This window comes from Lithobates pipiens, unplaced genomic scaffold (genome assembly GCF_037356315.1).
Source record: "Lithobates pipiens isolate NorthernLeopardFrog02 unplaced genomic scaffold, aLitPip1_a1.2 Scaffold_1, whole genome shotgun sequence".
Taxonomy (NCBI): Eukaryota; Metazoa; Chordata; class Amphibia; order Anura; family Ranidae; genus Lithobates; species Lithobates pipiens.
In genome coordinates this window covers 174806582-174827737 of record NW_027507685.1, presented here as the reverse complement: position 1 = coordinate 174827737, position 21156 = coordinate 174806582, and the positions used below count along the sequence as shown (strand labels likewise).

At 46.1% G+C, this 21156-nt stretch overlaps 1 protein-coding gene across 3 annotated transcripts in view; it reads left to right on the top strand.

Moving 5' to 3' along the window:
- Positions 1–16198: 16198 nt before the first annotated feature.
- The window catches only part of LOC143979226 (uncharacterized), a 35626-nt gene continuing 30668 nt past the window's right edge, over positions 16199–21156 (top strand). The window contains exons 1-2 of one of the 3 annotated variants that reach the window (XM_077478916.1): positions 16199–16379; positions 20299–20443. In XM_077478916.1, the coding sequence (XP_077335042.1) occupies positions 20366–20443 (78 nt within the window). In that variant the 5' untranslated portion in view covers positions 16199–16379; positions 20299–20365. Of the gene's footprint in view, positions 16421–20298; positions 20444–21156 lie in introns of all 3 variants that reach the window. The other 2 variants (XM_077478917.1, XM_077478915.1) reach the window with 2 other exon arrangements.

Sequence of the window (21156 nt, the reverse complement as noted above, 5' to 3'; positions counted from 1 at the left end):
CCGTGATATAGAGCACTGACACCAGCACTGTGATAGAGAGCACTGACACCAGCACCGTGATAGAGAGCACTGACACCAGCACCGTGATAGAGAGCACTGACACCAGCACCGTGATAGAGAGCACTGACACCAGCACCGTGATAGAGAGCACTGACACCAGCACCGTGATAGAGAGCACTGACACCAGCACCGAGATAGAGAGCACTGACACCAGCACCGTGATATATTGTACACCTATACCAGTCTTTACAAGGACCTTTGTGGGCCTAGTAGCTAGTGATTTTCAGACTGTCCCTCAGTCCCTTCACTGATAAAAGACTGCTGCTGAAACCAGCAGTAATCTGTAGCACAGCCCTGCACCAGCACCCTATATATTGTACACCTATACCAGTCCTTAAAAGGACCTTTGTGGACCTAGTAGCTAGTGATTTTCAGACTGTCCCTCAGTCCCTACACTGATAAAAGACAGCTGCAGAAACTAGCAGTAATCTGCAGCACAGCAATGCACCAGCACCCTATATATTGTACACCTATATCAGTCCTTAAAAGGACCTTTGTGGACCTAATAGTAATAGCTAGCTAGTGATTAAACTGACTGCCCGTGCTGCACACAGCGTCCTGTCCCTACACTGACAAAAGACAGCTGCAATCACCAGCACAGCAGTGCACTGAACCCTATATACTGTACTACACCTATACAAGTCCGTAAAAGGACTTTTGTGGACCTAATAGCTAGCGATTTGTGTCACTACAGTCTGTCCCTGCTCCACACAGCAACCTCTCCCTACACTGACATAAGACAGAATGTAAAATGGCCGCCAGATCAGGTCTATTTATAAGGTAGGGGGAATGTCCAATTGTCCATGTGCTGAAATGTCTCCATTGGCTTTCCTGTACCCCATGATGAATGTGTCATCATGGGTCAAAGTTCTTTCACACTGTAAACGCATATGTCCGCCGGGCGAACAGCGGCAATAGTCCCCCGGTTTGGCGAATCGCAAACGCGCAAAATTTGCCGCAAACCGACTGCCGGGCGAACAGTTCGGCCACCCCTATTTACCATGATCATTGAAAGTGAAAGTAAAGAAAATCCCAGATATTGGGGTGTCCCCAGAAAAGTAATAGAAGGAGAAATCCTCCAATGGGGAAATCTCTCCAATGGGTATAGCTAGGTAAAACATTACAAATAAGTGTATATACTGTTTAAAATTGAGTAATACACTGTGTCACCTTGCTCTGCATATGCTCAGCAGAGCTCCATTCTGAGGCACTGCAGAGTGTGTAGAGGCTGATCTGCTGGCATAAAAAAAAAATCTGACTGAGATTATAACATCCCTTACTCTATCCAAAAGCAGAACTTTACCCATACCAGCTTGATAAAAGAAATTGTTTAGCAAGGAACATACATTTAACATTAATATTTATGCCACTAAAATTATAGTCCTTTCACAAGGACGGTCTGCCCGGCAGACTCCGCTTTGCTCCGCGGGGCGATTGCTCTGCTGGTTCAGGGTGATGATGAGAAGGTGGATGACCGGTCTTCTCCAGTTAGTGTGCTGCAACGGACCTCTCAGAGCACCGCTCTCCTCTATGGGAGCTCTGTTGAAAATGGTCCGCCTGTCCGTTTTCATCCGATTCGCCAGACGGATGGAAAATAGGGTCTCCATCCATCTGGATTTCACGACATGTCACCACTGACATCCGCCACTCCATAGGAGTGAATGGAGTGTCTGATCAGGTCTGCCTGAAAAACTGACCGGCAGACCTATTCAGAAAGCCCGTGTGAAAGAGGGCTTAGTATGTGCTCTAAATTGCCTCCAGCATTGTTCCTGTTTCTTCTTGCTGGAAGCCCAGAGCCCCTGAACAGCAGTAAATCATATGACGTCCTCCCAGAACGTGTCCCTCGTGGGACCACGCAGTGGCACAATCTGTCAACACTGTGTCCGCCAGACACAGCCGATGACTGATAACAGTACCATGTGGCCAGTGTTACCGATCACAGGAGATCACATGACAATTGTAAACAATGGATGGCTTCTGTACCATGTGATTATCTTTGACCAATCACAGCTAATCACAACAAAAGACACTGAATGAACCAATTTCATTCAGTAAAATGGTTGCTTATACCAATGAAATTCATCAATTGTGTGTAAAGATCACTTCCCCAGAGAACCGTGCATTGCTCTGGTCACAGTGTGTTGGAAAAAAAATTAAAAATATATATTTTTTTTTTACATACTGTCACCAGTCACTGTCTCTGATCATTGCCACAATAGTTATCTTATAACTCTGAACTACACTGGTGACAGTATGTAAAAACAAAAAAAAAACTCATCACAGTGAAGAATCAAGAAAAAGTCACTAAGTAGTCCTATAGAATCGTAAAGGATTTGATCGACTTTAACACGGGCCAAACTGTACTGGCTAAATGACTGGGTCAGAGCAACTCCAAAACTGCAGCTCCTGTGGGATGTCCCCGGTTGGCAGTGGTCAGAACCTATGGAAAGTTGTCCAAGGAAGACAAAAATCGTGAATCGGCAACAAGGTCCCAGGCAGCTGAGGCTCATTGATGCAAATGAGGAGTGAAGGCTGGCCTGTTTAGTCTGATCCAATAGAAGAGCTACTGTAGCTCAAGTTTCTGAAAAAGTGGAAGTTTAGCCAACATCTAATGCTGGCCATATACTATATGAAAAATCGCTATATATACCTTTTCTGGAGCCGATCCAGTCTTCAGCGGTGGATGTTCCGTGCAGGAGACAGCGGACAATGGCTAGGAAGTGACGTCACCCATAGACTTACTATAGGGCTTCCGTTTTTGGATATTATTTAGTCTCTGTGAAAGTTATAGAGTCTACAAGTTATGGTGCAAATCACTGAAAATTCATCACACCTGATACACTGATGGCCTTTGTCATTTCTTGAGGCCCTGAAATGTCGCAAAAGTACAAATACCCCCCAAATTACCCCTTTTTTAAAAGTAGACAGTACAAGATATTTAGCAAGAGGCATGGTGAGTTTTTTGAAGTTGTACTTTTTTCCCACAATTCTTGGGAAAATTAAGAATTACATTTTTTATTTATTTTTTCACAAAATTTTCATAATAACAAGTTATTTCTCACACACAGCACATGCATACGTCAAATGACACCCCAAAATACATTCTGTTACTCCTCCTGAGTATGGCGATACCACATGTGTGTGACTTTTACACAGCCTGGCCACACAGAGAGGTCCAACATGCAGGGAGCGCCATCAGGGGTTCTAGGGGCATAAAATTACACCTCTAATTTCCTAACCACCTATTACATTTGTGAAGGCCCTGGAGCCCCAGGACAGTGGTATTACCCACAAAATTACCCCATTTTGGAAAGCAGACACCCCAATGATCTTTTCTATGAGGCATAATGAGTCTTTTGAATGGTTCATTTTTTTCCAATAGTTTTCGGAAAATGTAGAAATAAAATTAAAACCTATTTTTTTTAAACAAAGTGGTAAGTTTATAAGATATTTCTAACTCAAAGCATGTACATAGCAAAAATGACACCCCAAAATACATTCTGTTTCTCCTCCTGAGTATGAGGATACCCCATGTGTGTGACTTTTACACAGCCTGGCCACATACAAAGGCCACACATCCAGGAAACATCAGGTGTTCTAGGAGCATAAATTACACCTCTAATTTCCTAACGACCTATTACAATTTTGAAGGCCCTGGAGCACCAGGACAGTGGAATTACCCACAAAATGATCCCGTTTTGGAAAGCAAACACCTCAACGTCTATTCTATGAGGCATAATGAGTCTTTTGAACGGTTCATTTTTTTACACAAGTCTTCAGAAAAACGTGGAAAGAAAATGAATCTTTTTCTTTTACACAAAGTTGCCAATTTATAAGATATTTCTAACACATGGCATGAATATACCAAAAATGACACCCCAAAACACATTCTGCTACTCGACCCGAGTATGGAGATACCACATGTGTGAGACTTTTACACAGCCAGTCCACATACAGGGGACCAACATTGAAGTAGTACCTTCAGGCCTTCTAGGAGCATAAAATTACACATCTCATTTCATACCTACCTATCACAATTTTTTTTTCGTAAAATCTTTTTTATTGTACCTATCACAATTTTGAAGGTCCTGGAGCATCAGGACAGTGGAATTACCCACAAAATGACCCCATTTTGGAAAGCAAACACCTCAACATATATTCTATGAGGCATGGGCTGCAAGTAGGTACTCTGGTACTCTGATGAGCTGGTGACAGGTACTTAGGTACTCTGGCTGGAGATAGATACTCGGGTGCTCTGATGGCCTGGTGACAGGTACTCGGGTGTTCTGATGGCCTGGTGACAGGTATTCGGGCACGCCAATGGCCTGGTGACAGGTACTCGGGCACGCCAATGGCCTGGTGACAGGTACTCAGGTAATCTGATGGGCTACAGATAGGTATTCGGGTACTCTGATGGGCTGGTGACTGGTACTCAGGTGGGCTGTGACAGGTACTCGTGTACTCAGATGAACTGTGACGGGTACTTGGGTACTCAGATGGACTGTGAAAGGTACCCGGGTACTCAGATGAACTGTGACAGGTACCCGGGTACTCAGATGAACTGTAACAGGTACCCGGGTACTCAGATGAACTGTGACAGGTACTCGGGTACTCAGACAAACTGTGGCTGGTACTCGGGTACTCAGACGAACTGTGACAGGTACCTGGGTACTTGGATGAATTGTGACCAGTACTCGGATGGACTGTGACAGGTACCCGGGTACTCAGATGGACTGTGACAGGTACTCAGGTACTTGAGTTCCTTAGATGAACTGTGACAGGTACTCAGGTGGGCTGTGACAGGTACTTGGGTACTCAGATGGGCTGTGACAGGTACTCGGGTACTTTGATGGGTGGTGACGGGTACTCAGATGGGCTGCGACAGGTATTCTGGTACTTGGATGGGCTGTGACAGGTGCTCGGGTACTTTGATGGGTGATGACCGGTACTCTTTATTGGGGGGGAATCAGCATGGTTGGTGTGTACTGTAAGCGGTAACAATATGTTACCGCAATCTCCTTCTCACACACGATCGGTGTGTGAGGAGGAGAACCCGGTAACGTCTCGTTACCGCAGATTGTTTACATTCTGTGACCGGCTGTGACTGGACACAGCCGGTCACATGGTAAAGAGCCAATTTCATTGGCTCTTTACTGCAATTGGGGTTGGGCTGTGTCAGGGTGAAAAGCCGCATCCCCGATCACCGCTCTGTGCACGCCCTAGGAGCGTGCACGAGCGCCGTGCACAAGGGCAATGCATGTGACCGGCTGTGATTGGACACAGTCGGTCACATGGTAAAGAGCCATTTGTTATTGGCTCTTTACCCGCATCAGGGATGGGCTGTGTCCGAGGGACACACCTCATCCACGATCGCCACTCTGGGGGGCACGCAGGAGCGGCGAGATACCGAGGACGTCATATGACGCCCGCCCAGGATGGGAGATCCCATCTGCGGACGTCATATGACTATGGCCCGATATTGAAGTGGTTAAATACCCATAGCGTTCGCTTGCCTATAGACAGGGGGATTTTTAAAGCGGTTGAATACCGCTGGACGTTTTTGTTTTCTTTCCTGCAAGATAAAGTAAAAATGTGCTAGTATGCATCGCTTATTAGCACATTATGTGAAACTTACCATAAAACAAAGCTGTTTAGCACCGCAATGTCAGCGATGCAGCAGCTTCCATCTTCGCCCGTCTTACTTCCGGGTTCGCGGGCTCCGACTCTGTGACTGGCTGTAGCCGCAATTATGTCACTCCTGCGCATGCATGCAGGAGCCACCATTCACGGCTCAGTGATGTCACTGGCTGCAGGTAGAGTAAATATGCTTAGGAGATATTTACACTACCTATAGGTGAGCCTTATTCTAGTCTTACCTATATGTAAAAAGGCAGTAAAGGAAGTTTACTTCCTCTTTAACCACTTGCTTACTGGCCACTTAAACCCCCCTCCTGCCCAGACCAATTTTCAGCTTTCAGCGCTGATGCAATTTGAATGACAATTGCGCGGGCATACAACACTGTACCCAAATGAAATTTTTATCATTTTTTTTTCCCACAAATAGAGCTTTCTTTTGGTGGTATTTAATTACAGCTGGGAGTTTTATTTTTTACTAAACAAACAAAAAAAGATGCAAAATAAAAAAAATAAAAAATCATGTTTCATAGTTTGTTATACAATTTTGCAAACAGGTCATTTTTCTCCTTCATTGAAATGCGCTGATGAGGCGGCACTGGTGGGCACTGATAGGCTACACTGGTGGGCACTGATAGGCACAGTTAAGGCGGCACTAATAGGCACAGATAAGGTGGCACCGATAGGCACAGATAAGGTGGCAAAGATGGGCACAGATAAGATGGCACTGATGGGTGTATATAAAGTGAGAAAAAACCGTGCTATCCACAAACAAATAAATAATAGCTGCCAGCACCGCAGACTTACTGCAACAAACAAAATGGTGAAATAATAAAAAAGGTGCAGCGCTTAGATTATGACAATATCTATATAATCTTTTACCAGTGTAAATAATATAATCAACAGGCATCATCTGGGGAATCCCTAGATGATGCCTGTTTAGGAGAAACGCGTCGGGAAGGGCTCGTTGAAGCCACTGCGTTGCCAGATTTTATTTCCATGCTTGTATTTGCCTGTAATATGTGAGTACCCATTTACGCTTTTAATGTTAATAAAAGTTTTAAACGGTATTTCACTATGAGGCTGTATTTTCTTATTTTTGGCCTATAATATACGTGGAAGAATCTCTGTCCTCAGTCACCCCAAAAGGTGGATAGCCATTTCATCTATTTTTGGGTCATATCTCTGTCTACTCTGGTACCCATGAGAAGTTACAAGTTTTGCCAGCTGTTTTTTCGTGTGGATTTACATCAATAAACTCGTGTGACTCACTAGGTATATACCTAACTGGGTCCATTACATCTGGTAAGCCTCCTCTCAAGTGGTGGTGGATTTCTGCAAAGTATTCACTGAAGTCACTATAACTTCTCAATATATATATATATATATATATATATATATATATATATATATATATTTTTTTTTTTTTTTTTTTTATTATTATTTATTTATTTATTTAAAAAAAAAATTAATCACAATAGGTGACTAGGTGAACAGCACTGGTGCTCATCAATTTAGGATTGGTCCAATAAATTCCTCTAATAAATAAGATCTGTAATAGAAATAGATGGAGAAATCACCCAAAACCCATCACTGTCTAATCATCAGAGAGAAGAAAGAAGGCAGAGTTCACACTGGCATTAGAGCAGGCGTTGAAGAGGTGTTTGAAGTGTAACTGATACCCAATGGGAAGCATTTCAACTCAATTCATTGTATTTATGATCATCATCATCATGATAATCACAATAGGGCTGTCAGGCACATGGCTGTTGCAGTGCTACAGTTACTCTATCCCCCTGTACCTTCTTCCAGAAACAAGTGCTGTCACTGTGCAGTTGTGTCACCTTGCCTGTGCACCACGATCCCCATCCTGTGGCCTTGCCTATGCAGTGGTTACTCTGCAGGCAGGGGAGTAGCTGAGACCAGCTGGAACTTCCCGGAAACACGACACCGGCTTTATCCGTCTGAGATCCCAAATTATAAAAAGTCCTCTCTCTGCTCCCATTTCCGTGGCCCTTCTGCTGAACTTTTGGGGTCCACAGAGCTGTAATTTATGTCCCGGCATGCCTAGGGGCCAGGTCTTCTATTAAAAACAGCTTGCACTATAGATAAATGGCATGTTTGGGTGAAGGGCCCAGGGCCCCCTACCAGAGGACTGGTTGTACTGCCTTATCAGCGGCCCTGATTACATGTTACAACCTAATACAGTTTAGCCAGATTTTGATAAGTGTCTACCCAGCTTTTCTCTGCCTAGAGCACTATGGTAAGTGTCCCTGGAAATGTCTTTTAACCACTTCCCGCCTGGCCTATAGCAGAATAAGGGCTGAGCTGTGGTTGTGTTATCCTGACTGGACATCATATGACATCCAGCAGGATAAGCCGTGATTATGCGCCTGCGTAGACACGCAGCGCGGCGATCGGTGGTGTGGTGTATCACTCTGACACAGCACAACTCCAATTGTGCTAAAAAGCCTATGATGTAGGCCAGTTGTTTTGGAACTACATTTCCCATGATATTCATGCACTCTGCAATATAGTTGAGCATCATAGGAAATGTATTTCCAAAACATCTGGGGTGCCAAAGTTCACCATCACTGATGTAGGCTCTTTACCACGTGATTAGCTGTGACCAATCACAGCGTGTAACCAGGAAGTTCTGGTAAACGGCTTTCCTCAGTTCGGGCCGTCAGGGATAGCTGATCGGCGGCTCCCTTGTCGGGGGGGGGGGGGGTCTGTGCTGATAATCATCACATTGATTATCAGCACTGCCCCCATCAGAGGTGCCCACCACAGCTGCAAATCAGATGCCAGTCAGTGCCCATAAAAATGCCAGTCAGTGCCCAAAGTGCCAATCAGTGCCCATCAGTAACACCTGTTAGTACCCTAAACAGATGTGAATCAGTGTCCATCAGTAATATGGGCACTAATATTACTGATACTGGTGACCCCACAATAGGCATAAAACTTTTTTGCAGAAGGGAGTTTAACAAGACGCGTGGCCACTCATTAAAATTAGAACAAAAGAGGTTTAACTTTAAACTACATAGAGAGTTCTGTAAGAGCGGCAAGGATATGAAATTCCCCTCCACAGGCGGTGGTCTCAGCGCGGGGGGGCACCTGAACGACTGAAACATACAGGGATATACAATGTAATACTGACATATAATCACACTTGGACTTGATGCACTTGTGTCTTTTTTCAACCTCACCTACTATGTAACTATGTTAGCAGCCATATACCCTTCTGTGTTCTCCACCTGCCTACAATTGTATCTGAACATTGGTGAATGAGTGGTGCCATTTTTTTTATTTGGAGGGGGGGTTCAGGAGGTGATGCCATTGCCTGCAATGCTAGGGTTCCAGCGCTCATATGTAGCTGTTTCAGTGAACCACCTTCATGCCAGGCACAGGGCACAGAGATGAGAAGGTGATCCTACCAGCCAATGAGGCCATAGGAGGAAATATTGAAGCCACCTTCAAGGTCAGTGGGAGTAAGAAAATTACATTGTTGGTGTCGGTAGGAAGAATAGTGCCCCATCATTGGTGTCAGTGGAATAGTGCCCCAACATTGCTATCAGTAGGAGGAATAGTGCCCCATCATTGGTGTCAGTGGAATAGTACCCCATCATTGGTGTCAGTGGAATAGTGCCCCAACAATTCTATCAGTAGGAGGAATAGTGCCCCATCATTGGTGTCAGTAGGGAGGAATAGTGCCCCATCACTGATATCAGTGCAATAGCTCCCCATCATTGGTGCCAGTGGGAGGAATAGTGCCCCATCATTGGTGTCAGTAGGAAGGAATAGTGCCCCATCACGGATGTCAGTGCAATAGCTCCCCATCATTGGTGTCAGTGGGAGGAATAGTACCCCATCATTGGTGTCAGCAGGAGAAATAGTGCCCCATTACTGGTGTCAATGGGAGGAATATTGCCCCATCATGGGTGTGAGTGGGAGGAATCGTGCCCCACCATGGGTATCAGTGGAAGGAATAGTGCCCCATGATTGGTGTCAGTGGGAGGAATAGAGCCCCATCGTTGGCATCAGTGGAAGGAATAGTGCCCCATCATTGGCATCAGTGGAAGGAATAGTGCCCCATCATTGGCATCAGTGGAAGGAATAGTGCCCCATCATTGGTGTCAGTGGGAGAAATAGTACCTCGATTTTCAATGCTGCTGGCTCCTGCTTTCTCAGAGTTGCTTCCCTGAACTTCACAGGAAAGAGTTAACAGTGGACAGTGCAGTTTCCATGGAGTCTTTTTAGCTTGGAGGAGGAGCAGTGAAGTGCTTTTTCCTCCTGGGATATGGGGCTGTGTGTTTCTATTGGTGCACACAGTGTAGAGAAACACAACCCTAGTCCCTGCATGCAAGGGTGGCTCCATAGAATGCGGCAAGGAAAAAGGTGCCACCCTAAAACTAGAAACCTGGGGTAGCGGTCAAGGTTTACAAGATAAAGAAGCCAATAAAGTACTGCTGCAAGTACAAAAAAAACTGCAGTTTTAAAATCACTTAGGCCTGGGTTCACATATGTGCGGCCGCGCTTCCCAACATGGGATCTGGTGAGTCCCTGTTCACCGGTTCAGGTGCGAATCAGGTCTGAATTCACACCTGAACCAGACCCAAAGACGCACAGGACCGTTTAGGAATGCGGACCATGGCCGCCCCGGACCTGTGTGAACTGGCTCTATTGCGAGTGGGGTACACTCACATGCGACTTGGATGCTGGGAAACCCGCAGTGAATTCGCAGATATGTGAACCCAGCCTTAAACAGTTGCCATGTTTGTTTACTTTATTAATACCTATTTTCTTCATTCATTGTTGTATCTCAGTGCTGCTGACCCCTTGCTGCCTCTTTGCTGATACTTCCTGCCTCCTGACTCCAGGGATGACTACATGGCATTTCTCAGGATGAGCTTCCTCATGGTGACAACAGTGGACCATGCTTGTTTAATGTGTACAAATGGGAGATGGGGACAAAGAGTTGTCACCCTATAACAGGAAGTGCCTGAAGAAATATAAACATATCAGGATCACCGGAGATTAGTAATGAAAGCTGCAGATTTACATAGATTGAAAATTACTTTAAAAGTGACATTCACATGTTAGAGCTTATAGGAGATTTTATTGATTTGGTTTACTGTAGTAGGAAATGTATTACAAAAAATGTAATATATATTATGCTGCCATCAGGGCCAGATTAAGAACATCGTGGGCCTGGTGCTGAGGATTTTGGTGGGGCCTTTTATAAACAATAAGTAAATAAAAATGCTAACTATTTTTTGTTATAACAAATTAAATTAAAGAGAGAGAAGGAGGATGAGAGAGAGAAAGAAAGGGATGAAAGAGGTGTGAGGGGTAAGGGAGGGAGGATGACAGAGAAAGGGGGGGATGAGAGAGAGAGGATGCACATGAGCATGTGTGGGAATGACATCAATGCAGCCTGGCCAAGGCAAATGACGGAAGGCACAGAACCCAGAAGGAAGTCCGGGTGAAGGTGGAAGTGCCCAGGCCCCGCTGGATTGATCACAGCACAGCACTGGAGGGCTCAGTCTGACAATTTAAGTGTGCCCTAATGTGCTAATATGCTGGGCATACTTGTACATTATGGCATAACCTACCCAAGGGCCTCTAAAAAGTAGTACTGTTAGAAAAGTTTACTACCGCTTTACTATCACCGGAGCCTCTCATGGGGCCCCTACTGACCCTGTGGCCCTTGGGCAGTGCCTAAGTACATGGATGTCAACATTTCAAAAATATTTTCAGGGACGCTTTTTTTTTACAAGTGCTATATTTAGAGTAGCTGACATCCCCTATGTTCCTCTATACATCACAATAGTAATTACAAAATAAAATAAGTACTAATAATGGGGCAGAACAACAATGAGGACTGTGAGATTTCCTTTAGTTGAACTGACAAAAGTGCCCATTCTAGAGCTGGTAACATTGAGGAACATATAATTTTAACATATAATTTTAACATATAATTTTAACATATAATTTTAAAGAACAATTTTTGTAGGTAAGAGGCATAGGGGAGGAGTATGGATGGTATAAAAGTGGGAAGTATGTGCAGGTGAGGGAGGGGAATGTGGAGGGTCTAACAGTGGGCCCTATGTACATGAGAGGAGTGCAGAGGGTATGGCAGAAGGCACTTTGTACAGGAGAGGAGTGTGGAGGGTAAGACAGTGGGGGTTATGCACAGCAGAGGAGTGTAGAGGGTATGACATTGGGCACTATATATAAGAGAAGAGTGTGGAGGGTATGACAGTGGGCACTATGTACAGGAGAGTAGGACAGTAAGCAGTAATTACAGGAGAGGAGTGTGGAGGGAGGGTATGACGGTGGGCACTATGTATAGGAGAGGAGTATGGAGGGTATGACAGTTAGTAGTATGTACAGGAGTGGAGGGTATGACAGTGGGCACTATGTATAGGAGAGAAGTGTTGGAGGTATGACAGTGGGCACTATGTATATGAGAGGAGTATAGAGGGTATGATAGTGAGTAGTATGTACAGGAGAGGAGTGTGGAGGGTATGACAGTGGGCACTATGTATAGGAGAGAAGTGTTGGAGGTATGGCAGTGGGCACTATGTATAGGAGAGGAGTGTGGAGGGTATGACAGTGAGTAGTATGTACAGGAGAGGAGTATGGAGGGTATAGCGGTGGGCACTATGTATAGGAGAGGAGTATGGAGGGTATGGTGGTGGGCACTGTATAGGTGAGGAGTGTGAAGGGTACGACAGTGGACACTATGTACAGGAGAGAAGTGTATGACAGCGGGCACTATGTACGGGTGAGGAGTGTGTAGGATATGACAGCGGGCGTTATGTATAGGAGAGAAGTGTGGAGGGTATGACAGTGAGCAGTATGTACAGGAGAGAAGTGTGGAGAGTATGACAGTGGGCACTATGTATAGGAGAGAAGTGTGGAGAGTATGACAGTGGGCACTATGTATAGGAGAGAAGTGTGGAGAGTATGACAGTGGGCACTATGTATAGGAGAGAAGTGTGGAGAGTATGACAGTGGGCACTATGTATAGGAGAGGAGGATGAAGTAATCTGGGGAAGAAAAATGTAAAGGTTTGTGGAAGGATGATTAGGGACTGCGTAGTGGTTAAGCGGGCCACACATGGATTGAAATTACACCAATTAAGCAGAGACCAGCCATAGTAGATCTATGTATGGGCTAGCTGGTTTTACACAAGTCAACCTATTAACCGACTTGAGTACAACCAGCCTGGCAGGTTTTCCCCAAAACAATCAGTGCTGCCAGCTATAGTTAGCAACACTAATCATTGTATTCACTGGCAGAACTCGCCCCATTCACAGGTCAGCAGGGGAGAGGGTGTGTGGGGACAGGCTGGGGAGAGATACTAGTCAGTCCCTGGGTAGGCGCTGGTTAGTATCAGAGCCAGATACACACAGGTTACATACGCCACAATCGTTAGAGCGAGAGCGATAATTCTAGCACTAGACCTCCTCTGTAACTCTAAACATGTAACCTGTAAAAAAATTTAAAGCATGGCTTAATACACAACAAAAAATCGTGATAATTTTAGTGTTTTTTTTATGAATGAAACAGTTTCTTTCCAACATAAAAAGTTGAAAATACCACCATTTTATTCCATAGGGTGTCGGCTAAAACAATATATAATGCTTGAGGGTTCTGAGTAATTTTCTAGCATAAAAAAATGATGATTTTTACATGTAGGAGAGAAGTCTCAGAATGGGCCTGGTTGCCAAGGGGTTATTTATCATAAGTAATATACAAATAATTATTATAAGCACTGTGAGGTCATCCTCTCAGTCTGCTGCTGCAGAGTGTTCCAGCTTGTATTTATACTGCCGCTCTGTATGTAGCTTCTGAAAGGCTGCGCAAGGAGCCCCGTATCTCCGGAACCATAGATGATAGCAGCCCCATATTTTAACCAGTGCTGGGGTGGGTCTTTAGCTACATACCCCCCAAATATGGGGTCTCTGTGACTCCTGATCGCCGAGCTACAATCCTCGAAGTCGATCTTTTTTTTTGATTTTTTTTTTTTTTTTTGGGCAAATGGGCCTATCTTGAGAAAGGGGCCTGGAGCTGCAGCTCCAATAGCCCCTATGTTAATCCGGCCCTGGCTGCCATATATAGGGTATTAAAAAATCATACCCCTTAAAATAATCCCAGTTAGTTGCATTGCAGACACAGTTCTTGTTTTATCCAGATATATTTACTCACTACAACTTATAACATCCAAGTAAAAGGTACAATGTATCTGCAGTAGTGGAGTCCAAGCCACACCCCCCACCACCAAAATGATTTCATTGTCCTATAAATCTGCCATTCGGGAGTCACATGTCTAGAAATAATACTTCATGGGGGTCCCCACTGCAGAGAATTCCCCTCACTTCCTGTCCTGACAGGAAATAAAGACATATCTCCTTAATGGGGGAACAAATCAGTCTGTGACCATCTTGTGTATCATGTCTGCAGTCTCTGACCGTCTCCTGCACTATGTCTGCAGTCTCTGACTGTCACCTGTACTATGTCTGCAGTCTCTGACTGTCACCTGTACTATGTCTGCAATCTCTGACCATCTATTGTACTATGTCTGCAGCCTCTGACCATCTTCTGTACTATGTCTTCAGCCTCTGACCATCTTCTGTACTATGTCTGCAGCCTCTGACCATCTTCTGTACTATGTTTGCAGTCTCATGTCCGCACTGTCTCTGACCATCACTTATATCATGTCTGCAGTTTCTGACAATCTCCTGTAATATGTCTGATGTCTCTTACTCTCTCTTGTATCATGTCTGCAGTCTCTGACCATCTTTTGTATCATGTCTGCAGTCTCTGACCATCTCTTGTATCATGTCTGCAGTCTCTGACCATCTCTTCTATCATGTCTGCAGTCTCTGACCATCTTGTGTATCATGTCTGCAGTCTCTGACCATCTCTTGTATCATGTCTGCAGTCTCTGACCATCTTTTGTACCATGTCCCGCACACAGGAGCAGCTGGTAACGGCACAGTATAACCAAAGCACTGGCACGTACGTGCCCACGCTTAAGACCTCTTTCACACTGGGGTGTTTTTCAGGCGCTTTAGCATTAAAAAAAGCGCCTGTAAATCGCTTGAAAGAAGCCTCATTTGCAATGCCAATGTGAAAGCCCAAGTGCTTTCACACTGAGATCCCTTTCACACTGGGGCGTTTTTCAGGTGCTTTAACTTTAAAAAAAAGTGCCTGAAAGAAGCCGCAACTGCAATCCCAATGTAAAAGCCTGAGTGCTTTCCCACTGAGGCGCTGCGCTGGCAGGGCGTCAAAGTCCCGCAAGCAGCTTCTTTGCAGCGCTTTTGGAGTGATGAATACACCGCTCCTAAAGCGCCCCTTCCCATTGAAATCAATGGGAAGCGCCTGCAAAACACCTGAAAATCGCTTTTGGCAGCAGTGCTTTGTGGGCGCTTTTAACCCTTTATCTGGCCACTAGCAGGGGTTAAAATAGCCCCAATAGCGCTCGAAAAACGCTGGTAAAGCGCTGCTAGTTTAAGTGGCGCTTTACGAGCGTTTTTCGGGTGCTGACATTGTGAAAGGGCTCTTAAAGCACTTGGGCTTTCGCATTGTGATTGCAGATGAGGCTTCTTTCAAGCGCTTTACAGGTGCTTTTTTTTAACGCTAAGGTGCCTGAAAAACGCCCCAGTGTGAAAGGGGTCTTAGTGCGCCTGACGTCGGCACATGCAGATACAGGGATATCTCCTAAACCGTACAGGCTTAAGAGATATCCAGTGTAGCTACAGGTAAGTGTTACTATAGGGCTAGGCCTACCTGTAGCATAAAGCGGTTGTACAGGGTTTACAATCACTTTAAAGGGATGAGGTGGCAATTCTAGTTTGACCGGCGTTAAAAACACCCTTGCACGAGATCTATTAGAAAGCACATTGTTCACACTAAGCGTTAGTGTTGCTCCAAAATTGAAGTCTCATGGTAAGTCAGGAGGCATTTGAAGCCTTTCAACACCTCCCATTCAAGTCTATGGTAACGCTCCACAAACGATCCGCCAGGAATTTTCGGTGTCGTTGCGGCTCGTTAAAATGTATTTATTTCTGTTGATTTCCACTGAGGAGCAGTTTTAATGCTCATTAAATGCTATGAAAACATGGATAGAGCATTTACGGAGCGTTTTTAATGCTTGTAAAAACCCCATTCTAAAGATCATTGACGCCTGTCTGATGCCATATAAACACTATAGAAGCGTTTGGTGAGCGTCAGAAAAGTAGTCACGTGTGAACGAGTCCTAAGATAATCATCAGCAGAATGATTTCTATTGTCAGGAATGAGGACATCTCATGTGATCTGATGACAGCTTCTCTTCTATCTCCAATGTAATCCTGCGCACAGATCTCTCACCTTACATGTCACCCCCATCCCCCACTCTCCTCCTCTCCTCCATGCTCATTGGCTGCTGCACACACAAGGGGCCCCTCCCCCTAGCCTTTGGGGGCTGATGGGAGTTGTAGTCCCAGGATCTCCTCCCTGCAAAGCCAAGCTATCCCAGCATGCCCTGCAATCCATTCGGTGACAAACATCCAATCAGAGCTGGGACTCGGCATTGAGCTGTCTGGACTTGTAGCCAGTAAGACATTTCTGCTTTGTAAGCACTACAAGTCCCACAATGCCTTTGGGGAGCTGCAGAGGTGAGCCAATGAGAGGTGAGAGTCAGCAGCCCCGCCCACTCACATGGTAGAAGCAGGTAAGATCTTTGTTGGGGTAAAAGTTGTGTGTTTGGTGTGTATAGGATCATCCATGTGTGCTGGGGGAGGGGAGATCCATTTCTATGGAGGGGAGAAAAGATTTATTCCTGGATCCTCCTTTCTCAGATCATAGGATGGAAGGATGGGAAGTGTTACTTTGTGTAGACTTTTCTCATCCTCATCTCCTATCAGTGGAGGACACAGCCCCTCCCACCATCCCCATTTCTATCACCTATCGTGCAGCTCCTGTCACTGTCCATAGGAGGCGCCGTGTCCGTCCCTGATCCTGGTCCTCCACTCCACCTCTGGGGGGTCACCCTCCTCCATCTCCACTCATCACCTCTGGGGGTCACCCTCCTCCATCTCCACTCATCACCTCTGGGGGGGGGGGGTCACCCTCCTCCATCTCCACTCATCACCTCTGGGGGGGGGTCACCCTCCTCCATCTCCACTCATCACCTCTGGGGGGGGGTCACCCTCCTCCATCTCCACTCATCACCTCTGGGGGGGGGGTCACCCTCCTCCATCTCCACTCATCACCTCTGGGGGGGGGTCACCCTCCTCCATCTCCACTCATCACCTCTGGGGGGTCACCCTCCTCCATCTCCACTCATCACCTCTGGGGGGGTCACCCTCCTCCATCTCCACTCATCACCTCTGGGGGGGTCACCCTCCTCCATCTCCACTCATCACCTCTGGGGGGGTCACCCTCCTCCATCTCCACTCATCACCTCTGGGGGGGTCACCCTCCTCCATCTCCACTCATCACCTCTGGGGGGGTCACCCTCCTCCATCTCCACTCATCACCTCTGGGGGGGTCACCCTCCTCCATCTCCACTCATCACCTCTGGGGGGGTCACCCTCCTCCATCTCCACTCATCACCTCTGGGGGGGTCACCCTCCTCCATCTCCACTCATCACCTCTGGGGGGGGTCACCCTCCTCCATCTCCACTCATCACCTCTGGGGGGGGGGTCACCCTCCTCCATCTCCACTCATCACCTCTGGGGGGTCACCCTCCTCCATCTCCACTCATCACCTCTGGGGGGGTCACCCTCCTCCATCTCCACTCATCACCTCTGGGGGGGGTCACCCTCCTCCATCTCCACTCATCACCTCTGGGGGGGGTCACCCTCCTCCATCTCCACTCATCACCTCTGGGGGGGGTCACCCTCCTCCATCTCCACTCATCACCTCTGGGGGGGGTCACCCTCCTCCATCTCCACTCATCACCTCTGGGGGGGGTCACCCTCCTCCATCTCCACTCATCACCTCTGGGGTGGGGGGGGTGGTATGGAGAGGAGATGGGGATTTATCATGGTAGGAATGATAATGTAAAATGTATAAATAATAAACCAGAAGTGTAACCCTTTGATTGCTGGTGATGTATCCCTGGTGTAGTGGCTGCCTCTCCTCCTATATAGCCAGGAATGGTGGAGACGTTTTGTGGCCATCAAAAGGTTAAAATGAGCCGCAGAAGCTTCTTATCAGAGTTTAGGGCCTTTGCACACAGGGGGATTCCCTTCCTATCAGCTGGGGGTCTGTGATTGGAGGATGATCGGTATAACAGACTGCACTCTGCTCTATGGGTGGCCAGGTGTAAGCCTTCTCATCTGTCTGGTTATTTATGGCTACATCCCATCTGGTCAAAAAGCAGCCAAGGATGCAGTCCTCTTCTGGCATTTTATTGGACCTGGTGGTAGGTAGGTAGGTGTAAAGTTACAGTGACAGATGGGGAACACATCAGCCTTCTCAGCAGGGACTTCACAGCGCTCCAGGACTTCATTCCAAGGTGAGTATTTCATAATGTGCTAGTATACAATGCATACTAGCACATTGTGCCATTGCCTTATAGGGTGATTTTTTTGAACATCAGCGGTTTACAATTGCTTTAAGACTAGTGGCCATAGACTGTACAATCTCCTTTAGATCAACCAGCAAATGTAGTATAAGAGCCTGTGTAATTTCATACAGATTGAATGCTCAGGTGTGTCCTCCTATTACATTAATTTGGTAACTCAAAAGAAGATTGTACAGTGTATGGCCATCTGTAGATCCCTGTCAGTTTTTTAGCAGAGGCCCTGAGGAATATTATTTTTTTTTTTTTTAGTCGTGACAGCTTTTGGGATATTAGATCCGAACAAAGCCGATCTGCTTTGTTCGGGTCTTCGGCCAGCCGGCGGAAGTGCCAGGAGACCCGGGCAGAGAGGGGGAGGGGGGGTTGTCCCCACTCGCTAAGTGAATAGCGACCGCACCGATAATCGGTCAACCCCCTAATTCACACTGCATGCAACTGGTGACATCATTGGTGTACCTGTGCCATCCCTTCAGAGGACGAAAACCCGGATGGAAGACCAGGTGAAGATGGAAGCATCTGTCAGCGGTGACAGCGTGGAGGGTTTTGTTCTAAGGCAATTATTTCATAATGTGCTAGTATGAGATGCATACTAGCACATTATGCCTTTACCATGCAATTTACTACTGCTTTAATACCCACAGAATGTTTTTCTGATTATTGACTTCGATAGTCGTATACTGTAATTGAAAAGAGAGGCTCGCTGTATGATGATGGAACATGTGATAACATGCCTCTTTCTGCATTTGGATATACATACATGTGTTGTATGCTCTGTAACTTTTTAACTGTTTTTACATTTTAAAAAGTCTACAGTTGGGTACAAAGACTACCGTATTTATCGGTGTATAACACGCACCCCAATTTTAGGTGGGAAGTTGAAGGGAAAAGAAAAACTTACATTTTCAATAAAGAACTTTGAAGCAAAATTAGGGTCGCAGCTCATCAATGCATCCTGCTCAGTGCCAATCTACAGCCTCTAAATTGCCCATCAATGCACCCTACTCAGTGCCCATTTGCAGCCTCTAAATTGCCCGTCAATGCACCCTGCTCAGTGCCCATCTGCAGCCTCTAAATTGCCCGTCAATGCACCCTGCTCGGTGCCCATCTGCAGCCTCGAAATTGTGCGTCGATGAACCCTGCTCAGTGTCCATCTGCAGCCTCTAAATTGCCCGTCAATGCACCCTGCTCAGTGCCCGTCAATGCACCCTGCTTAGTGCCCATCTGCAGCCTCTAAATTGCCCATCAATGCACCCTGCTCAGTGCCCATCTGCAGCCTCTAAATTGCCCATCTGCAGCCTCTAAATTGCCCATCAATGCACCCTGTTCAGTGCCCATCTGCAGCAATCAAATTGACCAGCAATGCAGCCTGTTCAGTGCCCATCTGCAGCCTCGCCTTTCCCTTTCATTGCAGCCTCGCCAGTGTTGGATCAGAGGGAAGAGGAGGAGCGAGCACCGCTGAACTACACAGAGCCACGATCTCCTGTGTACCCGTCACTCACAGCCATGCCTCCTGGCCCTGCTCATATGATAGACAGAACAGTGGCCCAATGCGGGGCCAGGAGGCGTGGCTGTGAGTGCCGGAGTGCCAGGTACACAGGAGATTACCGCTCTGTGTAAATCAGCGGTGTTCGCTCCTCTTCCCTCAGAGACCACAGAAATCATGTATTTTTTATTGGCAACAGTCAATTAACATACAGTTGCATTGTCAGAATGGCATACATAGATTAAAACTGACAGAGTATGGGTATGTTGGTTTACAGTGTTTTTAACATAGAGCAAAACATATATCAGAACAACTAATATTGAGTGATTACTATATCTCAAATGCAAACCATAACTAAAGAAATCATGTATAACACGCAGCCACAATTTTACCCTGATGGTAAGGGGACAAAAGGTGCGTGTTATACGCCGATAAATATGGAATTTTGTGAGTGGAATTTGAAGGAAAGATATTCTAAATAATGGACTTCTGCCTCCTTTCCATTTTTATTTTTATGTATTTTTTTTTTTTTTTTAGGGTGCTATGAAGCTTTTCAAAATATACCTTATCTATCCAGAGAGAGAACTTGCTGAGCTTATCTAATATGGTGAAGGAGAGAGAGCAGTTGGCAGAAGCCATATTAAATCATGCCCTGGAGATCATCTGCTTGTTGACTGTGGAGGTAAGGAGGGTTGGCTGAAGGAGTAACATGGGGAACCAGCCCTCAATGAAGAGAGATGGGGGGCTTTGCCGAGCCGTGGCTGTGTGTGTGAAAGGACATGCAGAACAGCGGCTCTGGAGTGAGCCTGGTTGGGTGCCCCCATTGCAAGCAAGCTGCCTGAGGGGCCAGAAGTGTTGGTGGGGTACCTGATAAGAGGAGGATCAGCGCTACTCTGTGTTTTTTTTTTTTTTTTTTTTTTTTTTTTTTTCCCCATCCCTTTAAATTCGTAGCAGGTTAGAATTCACGCAGTGTACTTTTGCTTGTGATTTACTTACCCCGACTTGTTCAAGCCCCGACTTTTTCATGCCCCGACTTAGTTGGGGTAGGCGGAACACTTTGCTGGGGGTGGGTCAGCCCGACACTTGACCTTTGACCTCTGGGACACGCCTCCTGACCTTTGACCTCTGGGGAGGTCCCTATTCTAATCCCTGAGTCCTAACCTTGTTCTTCTAGGGGAAACCCTAACCCTAACCGCAACCCTAAACCCTAACCCGCAACCCTAAATCTTAACTCTAGCCATGATCCCAAATAACCTTTTGACATACGAACTTTAACTCTAACTCTAAGTGTATCTCCACTTTATGACTCCCCCACCCTAAAACCCCTACCTTTCCCAGATCCCGCTCGGTTTGTCAGAAAAAGGGTAAAAACATTTTTTTTAGGCTCGGTCGCTA